This window comes from Myotis myotis, unplaced genomic scaffold (genome assembly GCF_014108235.1).
Source record: "Myotis myotis isolate mMyoMyo1 unplaced genomic scaffold, mMyoMyo1.p scaffold_m19_p_4, whole genome shotgun sequence".
NCBI classification, from domain to species: domain Eukaryota; kingdom Metazoa; phylum Chordata; class Mammalia; order Chiroptera; family Vespertilionidae; genus Myotis; species Myotis myotis.
This window is the reverse complement of record NW_023416346.1, coordinates 11,721,025-11,736,022: the sequence shown is the minus strand read 5'-3', so window position 1 is coordinate 11,736,022 and position 14,998 is coordinate 11,721,025. Positions and strand designations below refer to the sequence as shown.

The 14,998-nt window shown below is 53.0% G+C and overlaps 1 protein-coding gene across 6 annotated transcripts; it reads right to left on the bottom strand.

The window, feature by feature from the left end:
- Positions 1-5,320: 5,320 nt before the first annotated feature.
- FAM3A (FAM3 metabolism regulating signaling molecule A) lies at positions 5,321-14,348 on the bottom strand. 6 transcript variants are annotated; one of them, XM_036305579.1, is made up of 10 exons: positions 13,958-14,348; positions 13,788-13,860; positions 11,476-11,589; positions 10,890-10,933; positions 9,154-9,315; positions 8,973-9,031; positions 7,985-8,035; positions 7,359-7,443; positions 7,156-7,282; positions 5,321-6,024 (listed from the first exon to the last, which is right to left on the bottom strand). In XM_036305579.1, exons 5-10 carry the CDS (start codon positions 9,303-9,305, stop codon positions 5,929-5,931), a joined length of 570 nt encoding a protein of 189 aa, XP_036161472.1. In that variant the 5' UTR covers positions 9,306-9,315; positions 10,890-10,933; positions 11,476-11,589; positions 13,788-13,860; positions 13,958-14,348; the 3' UTR covers positions 5,321-5,928. The 6 variants fall into 6 exon arrangements, with proteins under 6 accessions (XP_036161472.1, XP_036161473.1, XP_036161467.1 ...); XM_036305580.1 differs by having other exon boundaries at positions 10,890-10,913; XM_036305574.1 differs by having other exon boundaries at positions 9,154-9,277; positions 10,890-10,913; positions 13,958-14,347.
- Between the last annotated feature and the right edge of the window lie 650 nt (positions 14,349-14,998).

The following is a 14,998-nucleotide window of genomic DNA, read 5'->3' as shown; positions in this document are numbered from 1 at the left end:
CGAGGGCCACAATGGGCTCTTAAACTGGACCGGAGGGCCGGAACAAAAGCATGGATGGAGTGTTTGTGTGAACTCATATAAATTCAAAGTAAACATCATTACATAAAAGGGTACCGTCTTTTTTTTTTTAGTTTTATTCATTTCAAACGGGCCGCATCCGGCCCGTGGGCCGTAGTTTGCCCACTGCTGTTCTAGGCTGTTCTTTAGTCCCAGGGGATCAGTAAGTCATAAGCCATTTGCATGTGGACTTGGTGTCTGGGAACAGTTGCTACTGCCCGTCTCAAGTGGAGTTCAGGGGTCCTGCTGGAAGCAGGCTGGCACACGTGAAAGGGCTTGGCTTGGCACATGCGGCATTGAGGACTGCAGCTTGCAAAAGTGTGGTGCGGGTCGGGCTGTCTGAGGACCGGGTAAAGCTGGCCAGAGGGATAAGGGGAATGGGTCCAGTGCAAGAGCAGGGTAAGAGATGTGTGCTTCCTGGAGGAAACCTGCGGTTTTTGGTTTATTTTTGTGTGTGTTTTTTTCCTTGCCCGAGGATATGTTTATTGATTTTGTGAGAGAGAGGGAGAGAGAGAAACATTGATGTGAGAGAGAAACACTGATCAGTTGCCTCCCATAAGAACCCTGACAAGGGATTGAACTCCCAATCTAGGTATGTGTCCTGACCAGGAATCGAACCCACAACCTGTTGGTGTATGGGATGACACTCCAACCAACTGAGCCATGAACCAGGGCAAAACCTGTGTTTTTTTATTTTTATTATTATTGATTTCAGAGAGGAAGGGAGAGGGAGAGATAGAAACATTAATGATGAGAAAGAATCATTGATTGGCTGCCTCCTGCATGTCCCCTACTGGGGACTGAGCTCACAACACAGGCATGTGCCCTGACCCAGAATCAAACCGTGACCTCCTGGTTCATGGATGGACGCTCAGTCACTGAGCCCCAGCAGCCGGGTGAAACCTGTGTTTTTATATTCCAACTGAATGGGAATTGGTGCCAGGGGCCAAGGAGAGCAAATGCAGTCAGAAGGTTGCTCCCCATTATCGTCATTGATGTCAGCCTTCCCTGAAAAGCCAGAGTGGGCTGCTGGGGTGTCTCACAGGAGGCAATTTGGAGGCTTTCTCTGCAGGAAAAAGGTGGGGCCAAATTAAAGGCAAGGTAATGTTTGCAGTTACTTTAACGGATTAATAATTTACTCCAGAAGAGGAGGAAGCTCTACAGATCAGTCAAGATAATCTAGTTTCAAAAGAGAAGTCATCTAGACTGAGAACAGACAGAACAAATTATAACAGCTGAACCAATACAAATGCACCTCAGATGGGAGACCTGCCACCTTATTAATAGGGTCACAGTGGTGATCCTGAGAGCAGTTCCTACCTTCTGCTGCTCTGAGATAAATAAGGATGCATGGAAGTCATGTTCTATACAAGCACAAGGAGGGGATGTATTTGATCTTTTTTAAAAAATATATTGTTATTGATTTCAGAGAGAAGAGAGGAAGAGATAGAAACATCAATGATGAGAGAGAATCATTGATCAGCCGCCTCCTGCACACCCCATACTGGGGATTGAGCCCGCAACCTGGGCATGTGCCATGATTGGGAATCAAAACATGATCTGGTTCATAGGTTGATGCTCAACCACTGAGCCACACTGGCTGGGCTGGATGTATTTGATCTTTACAGGGAAGTGTAGTGCCTACCTAGCATCAGGTCACAGTACCTCAATTTCCTTTGGGGGAACCATCTCTCCTTTACTCTCAGTACACAAGGCTTGCATGTGGATGACCCCAACATTGACCTCTGGGGTAGGCATATGCCCAGGTATAGCCAAACAGAGCCACACAGACTGATGCAAGGTAAGCCCATATCCCAGTCTGGACCAATGAGAGTCAGTCTCCAGGGACAAAGAGAGGAACTATTGGGAAGGTGAGAGCTCTTTTTTGGCTGGGGTTGCCTCCCCCTACCTGGGGGAAACACATGTGTGAAAAGGAATAAAATACAGAGAAAAGCAAAGCCAAGAGATGGAGAGAGCCCATGTCCTGGTGACTTTTAAAAAATATGTATTTTTTATTTTTATTGATTTCAGAGAGGAAGGGAGAGGGAGATAGAAACATCGTTGATGAGAATCATGGATCAGCCACCTCCTGCACGCCCCCTAGTGGTTGATCCAGCCTGCAACCCAGACATGTCCCCTTGACTGGAATCAAACCCGGGACCCTTCAGTCCTCAGGCAGATGCTCTATCCACTGAGCCAAACCTGCCAGGGCCTGGTGACTTTATTAGAGCTGGTATCACCTGTGGGCTTTGGGGTCCATTACAGGAATAATAAGTCCTCCTCCTGCTATTACTTTAAAAAATTTTTTTTATTGATTGAGAGATAGAGATATTTGTTGTTCCACTTATTTATGTATTTACTAGAGGCTCGGTGCATGAAATTCGTGTACTGGTGGAGGGGGCGTCCCTCAGACTGGCCTGCGCCCTCTCGCAGTCCAGGAGCCCTTGGGGGATGTCCAACTGACAGGGAGCGGACCTAAGCCAGCAGTTGGACATCCTTAGTGCTGCTGCAGAGGCGGGAGAGGCTCCCACCATGGCTGCTGTGCTTGCCAGCTGTGAGCCTGGCTCAGGGCTTCTGGCTGAGTGGTACTCCCCCTGTGGGAGCACACTGACCACCAGGGGACAGCTCCTGCTTTGACCATCTGCCCCATGGTGGTCATTGTGCATCATAGCAACCAGTCGTCCCACCATTCGGTCGATTTACATAATGGCCTTTTATTATATAGGATTGGTTGATTCTCATGTGTGCTGACTGGGGATTGAACCTGCAACTTTGGCATATCAGGATGATGCTCTAACCCAGTGGTCGGCAAACTGCAGCTTGCAAGCCACATTTGGCTCTTTGGCCCCTTGATTGTGGCTCTTCCACAAAATACCACGTGCGTGCACGCACGTGCAGTGCGATTGAAACTTCGTGGCCCATGTGCAGAAGTCAGTACCCAGCCAGGGCTATTTACTTATTTTTTTAAAATATGTTTTTATTGATTTTAGAAAGAGAGGAAGGGAGAGTGATATAGATAGAAACATCGATCGGCCCCCTCCTGCACGTGCTCCACTGGCGATGGAGCCTGCAACCCAGTCATGTGTCCTGGGAATCGAATCGTGACCTCCTGGTTCATGGGTTGATGCTTAACCACTGAGCCATGCTAGCCAGGCTCATTACTTATTTTTTGCTTATGCCAGTTTGAGTTGGGATTCTGGTACTTGTAACCGAGGATGTTGTAACGCCTAAAGGGGAGGGCTCTGGGTGGGGTGGGGGACATCTTGGCAGAGGAGGACTGCAGGATAAAGTTTGACCTCCACTTTGGAAAGGCAGGCAGCTGCACTCCACACTGTCATCAGCTTCTAGCCTGCATGAGGCCAAGTGGGGGACAAAGCTGGCCTGCTGCTTCCATCTGTGTGACTCTGGTGACCCCCAGGGAGGGCACAGACCCCTGAGAAGTTAGGAGCTGTGACTGGGGCTCAATCTCGCAGACATTTGGTGAATGTTTGGGGAAGGTTGGCAGTCACAGCAGTTGTTCGAGAGGCATGGTGGGGCCTCCAAGACACCCAGCCTTGCAGTACAGACCTTCAGTGAGGTTCCCTTTCATTTTATCACTGTGGTAGCCCCAAAGGGTATATTGAGGTTTATTTACAGTATTCTATCTACTTTGGGGGACTTTTGGAAATTTCCCTAATTAAAGGTTTAAAAATGAATACATGGCCCTAACCAGTTTGGCTCAGTTGATAGAGCGTCAGCCTGCAGACTGAAGGGTCCCAGGTTCAATTCCAGTCAAGGCATGTACCTTGGTTGCGGGCGCATCCCTGATGGGGGGTGTGCAGGAGGCAGCTGATCAATGTTTCTCATTGATGTTTCTAACTCTCTATCCCTCTCCTCTCTGTAAAAAATCAATAAAATGTATTTAAAAAAATGAATACATGTATGATACTATAATGGTAGCTACACATCATTATATATTTGTCAAATCCACAGACTACCACACAAGAGGGAACCTAATGTCAACTGTGGGCTTCGGGTGATGATGATGTATGTAGGAACTCTCTGTACTTTTTCTGTTGTTAATCCTCACCTGAGTATATTTTTTCCATTGCTTTTCAGAGAGTGGGAAGGAGGGGGAAGAGAGAAACATCAATGTGAGAGAGACACAGTGATTTCCTCCCACACCACCCCAAACCAGGGCTGGGGATCGAACCTGCAATCAAGGTATGTGCTCTTGACCAGGAATCAAACCCGTGACCCTTTGGTGCCTGGGCCAGTGCTCTTCCACTGAGCCACACCAGCCAGGGCTCACTGTACTTTCTGCTCAACTTTGCTGTGAACCTAAAACCCTAAAAAGGAAAGTCTAGCCCTGGCTTGTTTAGTCCAGTGGTTAGAGCGTTGGCCCATGGACTGAAGGGTCGTGGGTTTGGTTGCTGGTCAAGGGAACGTACCTAGGTTGCAGATTAGATCCCCAGCCCCAGTTGGGAGATAACCAGTTGATGTGTTTCTCTCACATCAATGTTTTTTCTCTCTCTCTCTCCCCGACTCCGTCCCTCCTTTCTACTATCTCTAAAAAGAAAAAATATCCTCAGGTGAGGATTAGCAAAGAAAAAGTAAAAAAAAGTCTATGAAAAAAAAGATACATGTACAGTGCTTGATAGAGGGCCAGGCTGGGTGATCAGCATCTCCTGGGCAACACTCTATCCACTGAGCCAAACTGGCTAGGGCAGTGACTTCTCTCCCTTTTCTGACTCCATACTGTAGTACCTGCGTACCCCCCCACCCCCGCAATGTGGTATTCCAGCAAAACTTCTGCTAGTTTCTTGCTGGTTCTCGTTCAATGAAGGGAAATAGAACTAATCTGTGAGACATGATAAATAGTCCACATGACTCTGCCTTTTGCAGTCCTGATTTCAAAGGCACCCAAAGCTGAGTGCTGGGGGGACACACACTGGCTCCCAGGGAGGCTGGGTGTAGTGGGAGGCCCGGGCAGGATTTAATCCCCATCAGGTGTTCCTACAAGCCTGTGCTGTGTGTGAGGGAGTTGGTGGGTTTCCTGTCCAGAGAGCAGAACTGTCCCTTTTGGGCAAGGATACGGGCTACCAGCTGGCGAGCTGCTCTGCTTGCTACCTGAGTCCCAGCTCAGCGACAGCAGGACATGTCCATGGCAGAGTCCTGGAGACAAAGGCTGTCTGCTAAGGCCGTGGGGGTAGGTTGGCTGGGCCTCTAGGTCATATCCCTCTCCCAAGGACAACACCACCCGACTCCATGTTGAGTGCACACATTCCACTGGGGCACCAATTTATTAAGAGGTCATCTAGAAGCCGGGTCCTGTGACAAACTGCAGGAGCTGCCACCCACTGCACCAGGGCCCGTGACCAGGCTCACTGCCTTACTGCCCTGGCCAGCCAGGCTCTAAGGCGGCCCCTTCCTACAGAGAGCGGGGCAGGAGGCAGCCAGGTAGGTCCCTGCCATGGGCCGCCAGATGTGGCTCACCGGAAGGAAACCTGTGGGAAACAGGACTAGTCTGCAGAGCAGTGAGCGGCTCTGGGCAGAGAGGTTCCGGAAGTTGCCCAACCAGGTGGCTGTGCTGCCAGGGGGCGAGCACCCAGGGCCTTGGGAAGTGGGTGGGGGCTGACTAGGGAAAGCAGCCTTAGGAAAAGGAGATGGGGACCTGGGCTCCCCTGCCAGAGTACAATGAGACTGGCCATCGCAGTCCCCGCCACCAGTCACACACAGGTCACCGCTCACGGCCTCGGAGCCCTGATGTGTTGAACAAGAGAGCGCTCCTGGCCGGTGTGGGGTCGGGACTCAGCCCTGCGCTGGCACCACTTCTGCCTCCTCCTGGGCCAGGCACACGCAGCCTCCTTAGCCTGGTCGTCGCTTGGCTGGCTAGCTGGCCGTGCTTCTCCTTGGGATGCAGCCTTCCATCTCCAGTGCCTCGGGCCAGCCTTCATACTTGTTGGTGTGTCTGCTGTTCTTCACATGCTGCGGGGTCAAAGGAGCGGGGCGTCACAGCCTCATTCCTCACGCATCCGAGAAAGAACTGGCAGTGCCCCTGGGCCAGTGTCAGCCAACCGTGCACTCTCAGGGCACCCGCCCCCTCTGTCTGTCCCGGCACCTTGATCTTTCTCATGGAGAAATAGCCCTGGCTGCCCCGGCGTGACCTCCACAGGTGCAGTGAGAGGCCAACTCCTCTGCGCCTCTGTGGGCCTGGCACACGCTGGGGAGGGAAGGAAGGGGTCTGTCTGTATGCCTGTCTCTGCCCAGCCCACAGGAGCTGCTGGAAGTTATAGGAAGAGCAAGCTCACAGGGAGTGTTTCTTCTCGCGGGGGGGGGGGGGGGGCTGTTAAGCTGCTCTTTTGGTAACCAGAAGCTTCCAGAAATCAGTGGAGGCTATTTCTTTAGTCCTGCTGTGGGGAGCAGGGCTTGGGGACACCATGGCTTTCACAGAACGGGGAGCTTCCCAGCAATGAGGATGGCACCTGGGGCTTCCCAGCCCCTCGCATGGGGCCTGACACGGGTGACCCCAGAGGAGCCGTGAGCCAGACAGCAGCCAGGCTGGTGCAGAAGGGCATGCAGCGTGAATCTGGGTATTGGGTTTCGGGAGGATGGGAGGACCAAGCATCTTGAAGTGTTTAGGAGGCGAGTTTCTTACTTGTGAGTGTTGCCAGTGTGTAACACTCGGAGACCCTTTAGGGCCTGGCCGGTGGGCTCAGTGGTTGGGCATCGACCTATGAACCAGGAGGTCATGGTGCAATTCCCGGTCAGGGCACATGCCCGGGTTGCGGGCTCGGTCCCAGGTGGGGGGCATGCAGGAGGCAGCCCATCAGTGATTCTCTTCATTGATGGTTCTATCTCTCTCTCCCTCTCCCTTCCTCTCGGAAATAAATAAAAAAATTTCAAGAAATTAATACTTGAAAAAATAAAAGTAAAGACCCTTTAGGGTAAAATCCATACAGGAGGGGGCCAGAGTTGCCTCGGGTAGGGGTGTAGGGACAGGATTTAGGGAAGGCTACAGCATGAACAAAGGGGGACCTCATGAGATGCAGGCAGAAAGCCCGGGCCAGCTCCCTGGTCTGGGAAGTGGAGTTGCCAGCCTCCCCCACCGCCCCGTACCTGCTCAAAGGGGCTCTTGTTCTGCACACCCTTGGCCCCCACAAACACCCAGCTGTCCCGGAAGGCTAGGTCCTTGACATTCTTGCTGCCCAAATCGCTGAAAAGCTTCCTGGTCTCTTCGTTCATCCTGCCGCACAGAAGGAGAAGGTGTGAGTGGTCGCCATAGGAGGGCAAGGCTGAGGCTGGCCCGGGCAAGCACTTACTTGGTGGCGGGGTCGTCGTAAGATGCCACAAACACCAGGGTGCCTTCATGCAGTGGCCGAATAAACTTCAGAAGATCGTTGACATCTGGGGGCACAGATCCCATGGAACACGGAGCATCAGGCACCACTGGGCTTCCCTCCCCCACTAACCCCTATTCTCCGAATGAGGACACTTAAAAGTAGGGATCAGGCCAGGGACACACCCCACTAAGGGTGACAGGAACAAACTGGTATACGAAGCCAGGGCACTCCCCATGGCCACACACCTGTCCCTGCCCCTGCCTTTTCCGAACCCAAGGAAGTGCTCGAGAAGCCCCCAGCGAATGGCCAGAGGAAGGGCAGTGTTTGCAGTGGTTCTCAACCTGTGGGTTGCGACCCCTTTGGCGGCTGAACGACCCTTTCACAGGGGTCACCTGAGACCATCCTGCATATCAGATATTTACATTATGATGCATAACAGTAGCAACATGACAGTTATGAAGTAGCCAGGAAAATAATTTTGTGGTTGGGTCACAACATGAGGAACTGTATTTAAAGGGCCAGAAGGTTGAGAACCACTGGTTAGGGGAAGGACACCCAGTCATTCTGCCGCACAGTCAAAACTGGGGGGCCAGGTGGCCACTCACCTCCTGCCCACATGTCGAAGGCCCGGGCCTCGATGAGCTCACCGCTGACCCCTGGATCAACAGGGAGGATGGGGTCTTCCTGGGCAAGCCAGCAGGGCAAACCCACCCTACCACCTCAGTCCTCCCAGACTAGGCTCACCACATGGCATGGTCACTGGGTGCAACCCTTCTAGAACCTCTTCAAATATCCCCCCATATCAGTCTGGCTGGTGTGGCTCAGTGGTTGAATGTTGACCCATGAACCAGGAGGTCATGGTTTGATTTAGATTCTTGGTCAGGGCACATGCCCGGGTTGTGGGCTCGATCACCAGTAGGAGGCGTGCAGGAGGCAGTCGATTGATGATGTTTCTCTCTATATATCCCTCTCCCTTTCTATCTCTCTCAAAAATCAATAGAGGGAAACACTTTTTTAAAAAAGCAAAAAATATATATGCCCCCATATTCCTGCCAACTATGCCCCTTATTCAGACAGCGGCGGCCCATCCAAGGCTGCAAAGCTTCTGCCTGGCATTTGAGGCCCTCCAGGTGTGCCCTTCAAATTCCTGGAAACTCCTAATTCTTTCCTACTATCATCCTTTTAAAAAATAAATACATATATTTTTTCTTGATTTCAGAGAGGGAGAGAGAGATAGAAACATCAATGATGAGAATCCATGATCAGCTTGCCTCCTGCATGCCCCCCACTGGGGATCGATTCTGCAACCAGGGCATATGCCCTGACCGGGAATCGAAATTGAGCCGTGATCTCCTGGTTCATGGGTTGACTACTCAACCTCTGGGCCACACTGGCAGGGCTCTACTGCCACCATGCTTTTGTTCATTGAGTCACTTCTGTGGACCCTTCAGCTAGCACAAACCCCTGCCCCGCCTCCTTGGGAATTCGGAGGGGAGGGGAAGGGCGGGAAGGGGAGGGGGTGGGGAAGGTCACAGCACAGCAGGGTTCCCCTTTCCTCAACCAAACTCTGACCCCACATCCGAGGGAACTTACCATTCACCAGGGCAATGTTCAGTCCTCGACCCACGTTGTCCTTCACACTGCTCATGAGCCTAGCAAGGGGACAGCCCTCAAGTGGCACGTCTGCTCCACTCTCCTGACCTTACAGGCCCAGCTTCCGATCACCCATTCCCTCCCCCGCCCCCGCCCCCCCCCTACACCCCAAGGAACTCACATCTTGTCCTCCAGGCAGATCTTGGGTCCGATGACATTGGCAGCCCCGCTGACCATGCGGAAGGCCAGGTGCTCCTCAGGACATGGCTGGGGCAGGCCGCACTTGTACTTCCTGGCCCGCGGCTCTGGGCAGGGACAGTAGGGGTGACCCATGGGCCTGGCCCTGGGTCATCCGAAGTCTGAGGGAGGGTGGTCAGGACCGGCCCATAGGGAGGAATGACTGATGATTGAGCAGGGGGCCAGTTCGGGGAGAGGACATGGCTCAGGCCAGGAACACCTCCAGGCATTCTGTATCCCCTGGGCCGCAGGCAAGGTGACAGGGACCCCTAGGGCGGCTTTTCTGCCACTGATCGGAGAAGAGAAAGTAGCAGCAGCTGGGAGGGCAAATGTACAGATGCGCGTACGGCCAGAACAGACTGAAGGAGAGCAGTAACTGAGAGAGCGGCGTGGCTCACTGGTTGAGCGTCAACCTATGAACCAGGGGGTCATGATTTGATTCCTGGTCAGGGCCCATGCCCGGGTTTCGGGCTCGATCCCCAGTGTGGGGCGTGCAGGAGGCATCCTATCAATGATTCTCTCATCTGATTTTCTTTCTTTTTTTTTTTTTTTAAATATATTTTATTGATTTTTTACAGAGAGGAAGGGAGAGAGATAGAGAGTCAGAAACATCGATGTCTCTCATCTGATTTTCTATCTCTCTCTCCCTCTCCCTTCTTCTCTGAAATCAACAAAAATACGTTTTTTGAACAAAGAGAGAAAGCACTTGATTCCCATGGGGCAGAGGTGGAAGGACAGAAGGACAACCTCTGTCACAGGCTGTATTGTGTCCCCATAAGAGATATTTTAAAAATATATTTTTAATAAAGCAGCAGAATATTAACAAAAGGTGAAGCTGGGTACAATATTCTTTGTCCTAATTTTTTCCAATTTTCTATAGATTTGAAATCATTTCCAAGTCAATGAGTAAGAATAATTTTTTAAAGAATGTGTGCAATCATTTTATTAAACTGGTAATTTTATTTTCCTGGATTGGTTTTATACCTTGCCAATAAACACATTTATGTCCCCCCCCTCAAAAAAAATTGATTTTTTATTGATTTCACAGAGGAAAGGAGAGTGTGAGAGATAGAAATATCAATGACGTGCCCTAGCTGGTTTGGCTCACTGGATAGAGTGTCGGTCTGGGGACTGAAGGGTCCCAGGTTTGATTCTGGTCAAGGGCATGTATCTTGGTTGCAGGCACATCCCCAGTGGGGGGTGTGCAGGAGGCAGCTGATGGATGTTTCTCGCTCATCGATGTTTCTAACTCTCTATCCCTCTCCATTCCTCTCTGTAAAAAAATCAATAAAAAGATATTTAAAAAAAAGAAATATCAATGATGAGAGAGAGAATCATTGATCAGCTGCCTCCTGCAGGTCGCCTACTAGGGATGGAGTCCTGACCAGGAATCGAACTGTGACCTCCTGGTTCATAGGTCGATGCTCAACCACTGAGCCACACTGGCCAGGCTGGAATGGAAATTTCTATCCTATTCCTGTCCCACCAGTGTATTCTGGAAGCAGGGAACTTGTTTCCTAGGTTGACGGCATGCAAGCGGCTCAGCGGGCTGTACTGGCCAGTTTGGGGAGAGATAAGTGGAAACCAGAAACCCTGGAGAGCTGGGGGCAGGCAGGGTGTCACATAAGTAGGAGGAGGGGCAGGCCCAGAAGAGGGGCAGGGAGGTAACAGGAGCCTTACCTGCTGTCACTGAGTTCTCTGGGCCTGTGGGGAGGGAGTTGTTTCTGTTAGTGCGGAGGCCTCCTGGCCTGCAGCAGGGCAGCCTGGCCCCATACCATGCAGTCAAGGTGGTGGAGTAACAGGCTCAGAGGCCAAGGGCTAAGCCAGGCTGATCTTGGCATGTTCTTGCTCAAGTCTAAATGATGTTCATATGCAAAGCTCCCTGCTCCAGGAAAAGGGTAAGTTGGAATTGTACAAAGTACTTAGGTCACTAGAGATAAGGTGTAGAGTCCCCTCCTAATCTCAGAGCTCAGCAGAAGGTCGGCAGGGAGCAACCAGGGAGTCATCCCCAATGTTCAGCGGAAGTCCCTCTGCCCCTTACTCAAGCCCCGCCCACTCCAACTGGGCTCAGAACTAATCAGCGGGGATTTGCTGCTCAGCCCAAGCAACCTCCCAACCAGAAGGCTGTGCTGGATGCCAGGAGACAGACGGAGGAAGAGAAAGGAAATCCAGGGCCCTCCCGCCCCCAGCCTGAGCCTCAGCCCACGGGCCCAGGTGGCCACCATGGGGACCTCTGTAGCCAGGCAAGGAAGAGTCCCACACTCACTGATGAAGAGTTGCTGGATGCGAGAGAAGCCACTACCAGGCCCACCCAGGAAGATGCTGACTATGATCCAGGTGAGAGCCACGGTCACAATCAGGGCCACGATGCGGAGGGGGCCTGGAGGCAGGACAGACAAGGCAAGGCCACCTCAGATGCCAGTGAGCTCCAAATGGTCCCAGGGCCTCTCGCAACCAGATCTCCCCATCCACTTGGGATGAAGTGACTGGAGGACAGGAGGCCGGCCCCGGCCGGAGGGCGGCAGCTCCAACGCTCTCAGCTTGGTTTCCCCCGGGGCAGGTGCTGGGGCCTTCCAGAACTCGCTGCTCAAGAGGGCTCTCACACTCCCCCAGGAGCACCCACCCTCCTGCCTGAGGCTGCGGGTATTTGTGATCCACCCATCACATCCTGTTTTTCTCCTGTTGTGATGGAGGAGGAGGTCCCTAGTCCTTTTGAAGACCAGTCCCTTCACCTGCTGTGACGTGGATCCCTAGCTCTCCTCCCTGTTCAGGTTTCTTGTTTTGTTCTTTTAATTTTTTAAAAATTGATTTCGCCCTAACCGGTTTGGCTCAGTGGATAGAGCGTCGGCCTGCAGACTGAAAGGTCCCAGGTTCGATTCCGGTCAAGGGCATGTACCTTGGTTTCGGGCACATCTCCAGTAGGGGGTGTGCAGGAGGCAGCTGATCGATGTTTCTCTGTCATCAATGTTTCTAACTCTCTATCCCTCTCCCTTCCTCTCTGTAAAAAATCAGTAAAATATATTTTAAAAAATTGATTTCAGAGAGGAAGGGAGGGGGAAAGAGAGATAGAACCATCAATGATGAGAGAGAATCATAGATCGGCTGGCTCCTGCACGCCCCCAACTGGGGATTGAGCCTGCAACCCAGGCATGTGCCCTTGACCAGAATCAAACCCGGGACCCTTCAGTCCACAGGCCGACGCTCTATCCACTGCGCCACACTGGCTAGGGCCCTGCTCAGGTTTCTTGTAACAGCAATCATCCCATCTCTGTCTTTCTCTTCTGTTTTCAACATCTCTCCTCCTGCCCTAGCCGGTTTTTCTCAGTAGTTAGAGCATCAGCCCGCGGACTGAAAGGTCCTGGGTTCGATTTCAATCAAGAGTGTGTGCCTCGGTTGCAGGCTTGATCCCTGGCCCTGGTTGGGGTGCGTGGGGGAGAAAGGCAACCAATTGATGTCTCTCTCTCTCTCCCTCCCCCCATCCCTCCCTTCCACTATAAAAAATATCCTTGGGTGAGGATTAACAAAAACAAACAAAAAAAAAGCTCAGCTGGTGTGGCTCAGTGGTTGAGCATCCACCTATGAACCAGGAGGTCACGGTTTGATTCCCGATCAGGGCACATGCTCGGGTTGTGGACTCGATCCCCAGTGTGGGGCGTGCAGGAGGCAGCTGATCAATGACTCCCTCTCATCGATGTTTCTCTCTCTCCCTCTCCCTTCCTCTCTCAGAAATCAATAAAAAATATATTAAAAACAACACCCACAACAACAACAACAAAACCCAACTTGTTTCCAAGGCCACCTATGACATTCTTGGTGTCAACTCCCCGGGTCACTTGTCAGCCCTGATCTTTCTGGACTTCTCAGTTGACTGCCCAGGCCCTCCTGCTGAAAACAATTCCCTGCTGGAAGGGATAGGCTGTCTTCTCTGCCTATTCTACTCTTCTTCCTCTACCCTCCTTATAGGTGCTCTCACCTACTCCCCGCCTTGAATCACCCCCCCAGGGGGCAGTGGCACCCTATTTCTTTTGCCCAAGCCTTGAGGCTACACCCTCCCAGCCAGTTCCCCACTGGCTCGCTCCACCGGAATGCATTCATAATGTTGCAACCTTACCAGGTATGAACTCTAATTCTTGAGTTCTGCTTTCCATCCCCCAAGCTGTCCCTCCCTAATCCACGTTCATCCTTCGTTATCCAGCCGACAGCAGGGCTAGCACTAGAGATTCATATTCAACCCCACAGCCACTTGGGTCAGTTTCTCCTTTAAGACCACTACCTCTCCACCCAGTCTCCGTGCTCCCTGGAGCCTCTCTCCCACAACTTGTTTTCCGAACAGCAACCAGTTGCCCGAGGTGGTAGAAATTCACTACCCTAATCCTCATCTCACAGCTCGGGGAGCTGAAATGCTAGCAAGTGAAAGGATTTGTTCAAGGTCCTGGAATGAATGTTTGTGCATAGTCCTCCGTTTGCAAAAGCAAACCCCGTGGTCCACCTGGGCCCCTCCGGCTGCAGTCCCCTGGACACCTGGGCCAGCCGGGTCTCCTTTCCAACTTCCTCCTGTTCACTGTGGAAGCCACCCACCTGCCAACCTCATGTCCACGTCTCCCGCTGGGTTGGGGCCGCCGGCAGGTGAACTGTTTGGGGACCGTGCGCTCTGGAGGCAACAAAGCAGAAGAGCAGGTTTGGGTGGGGGTCAGGGATGAGGCAGAGCTGGGCCCCTGCGGCGGGACGGGCGCGATCGGTGCACGGACTTGTTCATCCACCTGGCCAGGCTCCGGGGAACGCGGAGAGAAGCCCTGTCGGGACAGGAGGGGGTCTCGGAAACGCGTTGGCTCGAGGTCGATCGTGCCTGCGGAGCCCTCTGGGGCTGGGAAATGAAAGTGGTTCTCTCGGACGCAGGCCCCTCCCCTGGGAGGCCCCGAGCTCAGGCCGCCCCTCCGGGCCCGGGAGCCTGCGATGGGGGCTGGGCCGGCCGGAGACTTGCCTAGCTGTGGGGAGATGCGACCTCGGTCGGGGGTGACCCTGTCAGGCCGGCCGCACCGCCTTGCTCGGCAAAGGAAGGAGAGAGCGAGAGCAGAGGACACACAGCCCCACAAGGCCTTGCAATGGCGGCCCGGGGCGGGGCCACAGCCCGCAGGCACCACCCCCGCCTGGGGCGAGGGCTTTGCCGCTCCGCAGCCAGGTGGGGGGTGGGAGTGGAAAGCAGCGGAGGCCCCGCCCCGGGCCGGAGAAGCCCCGCCCACAGGCCTCCTCCTCCATTTGCTCCAGCCGCCGGGTGAGAACGGCCCGCCTCTGACGTGTGCTTGGGAAGAGCTGACTGGTCGCCAAATGGGAGGATCCCTATCCGGCCCCGCCCCTGTCCACGTATGCCCCGCCCCAGAAGTCTCCGGTGGGAGGCCAGTTCGCGGGGAGATTCCAGCTTCCCAGGCTTAGAGTGCTGGGGTTACGCCGGCGCCCTGCGGTCGGATTTCTGAGGCCTAGAGAGAGGCGGATGGATCCGGGAGCGTAATTAGAAATTGTTTTAAAGTGGATATATGTGCCTTTTAGAAACACGGAGGTACAGAAGAAGATGCAGGAGAAAACACCAGAATGCGACGAACCAGAGACTAGGAGGCTCAGCCTTTTGATGCCTTTCCTCGCAGTCTGATTTCTAGATGGCAGCGCGTTCACCCCGTCTTCCATGTCGTTCTGATGATGGGAGGGGAGAATACCTGCTCCTCTAGCCTCTCTCAGGAGGGCGTCCCTGACACCACCCAGTGTACCTGATCACCCACTGCACTGGGAGAGCTGGG

Coding starts and splice junctions, on each gene's coding strand:
- FAM3A (XM_036305574.1), bottom strand. Junction 10,914..11,475: donor CATCCAGCAACTCTTCATCA/GTGAGTGTGGGA, acceptor CCCTCCCCACAG/GCCCAGAGAACTCAGTGACA. Junction 9,278..10,889: donor AGAGAACTCAGTGACAGCAG/GTAAGGCTCCTG, acceptor GTCCCTGCCCAG/AGCCGCGGGCCAGGAAGTAC.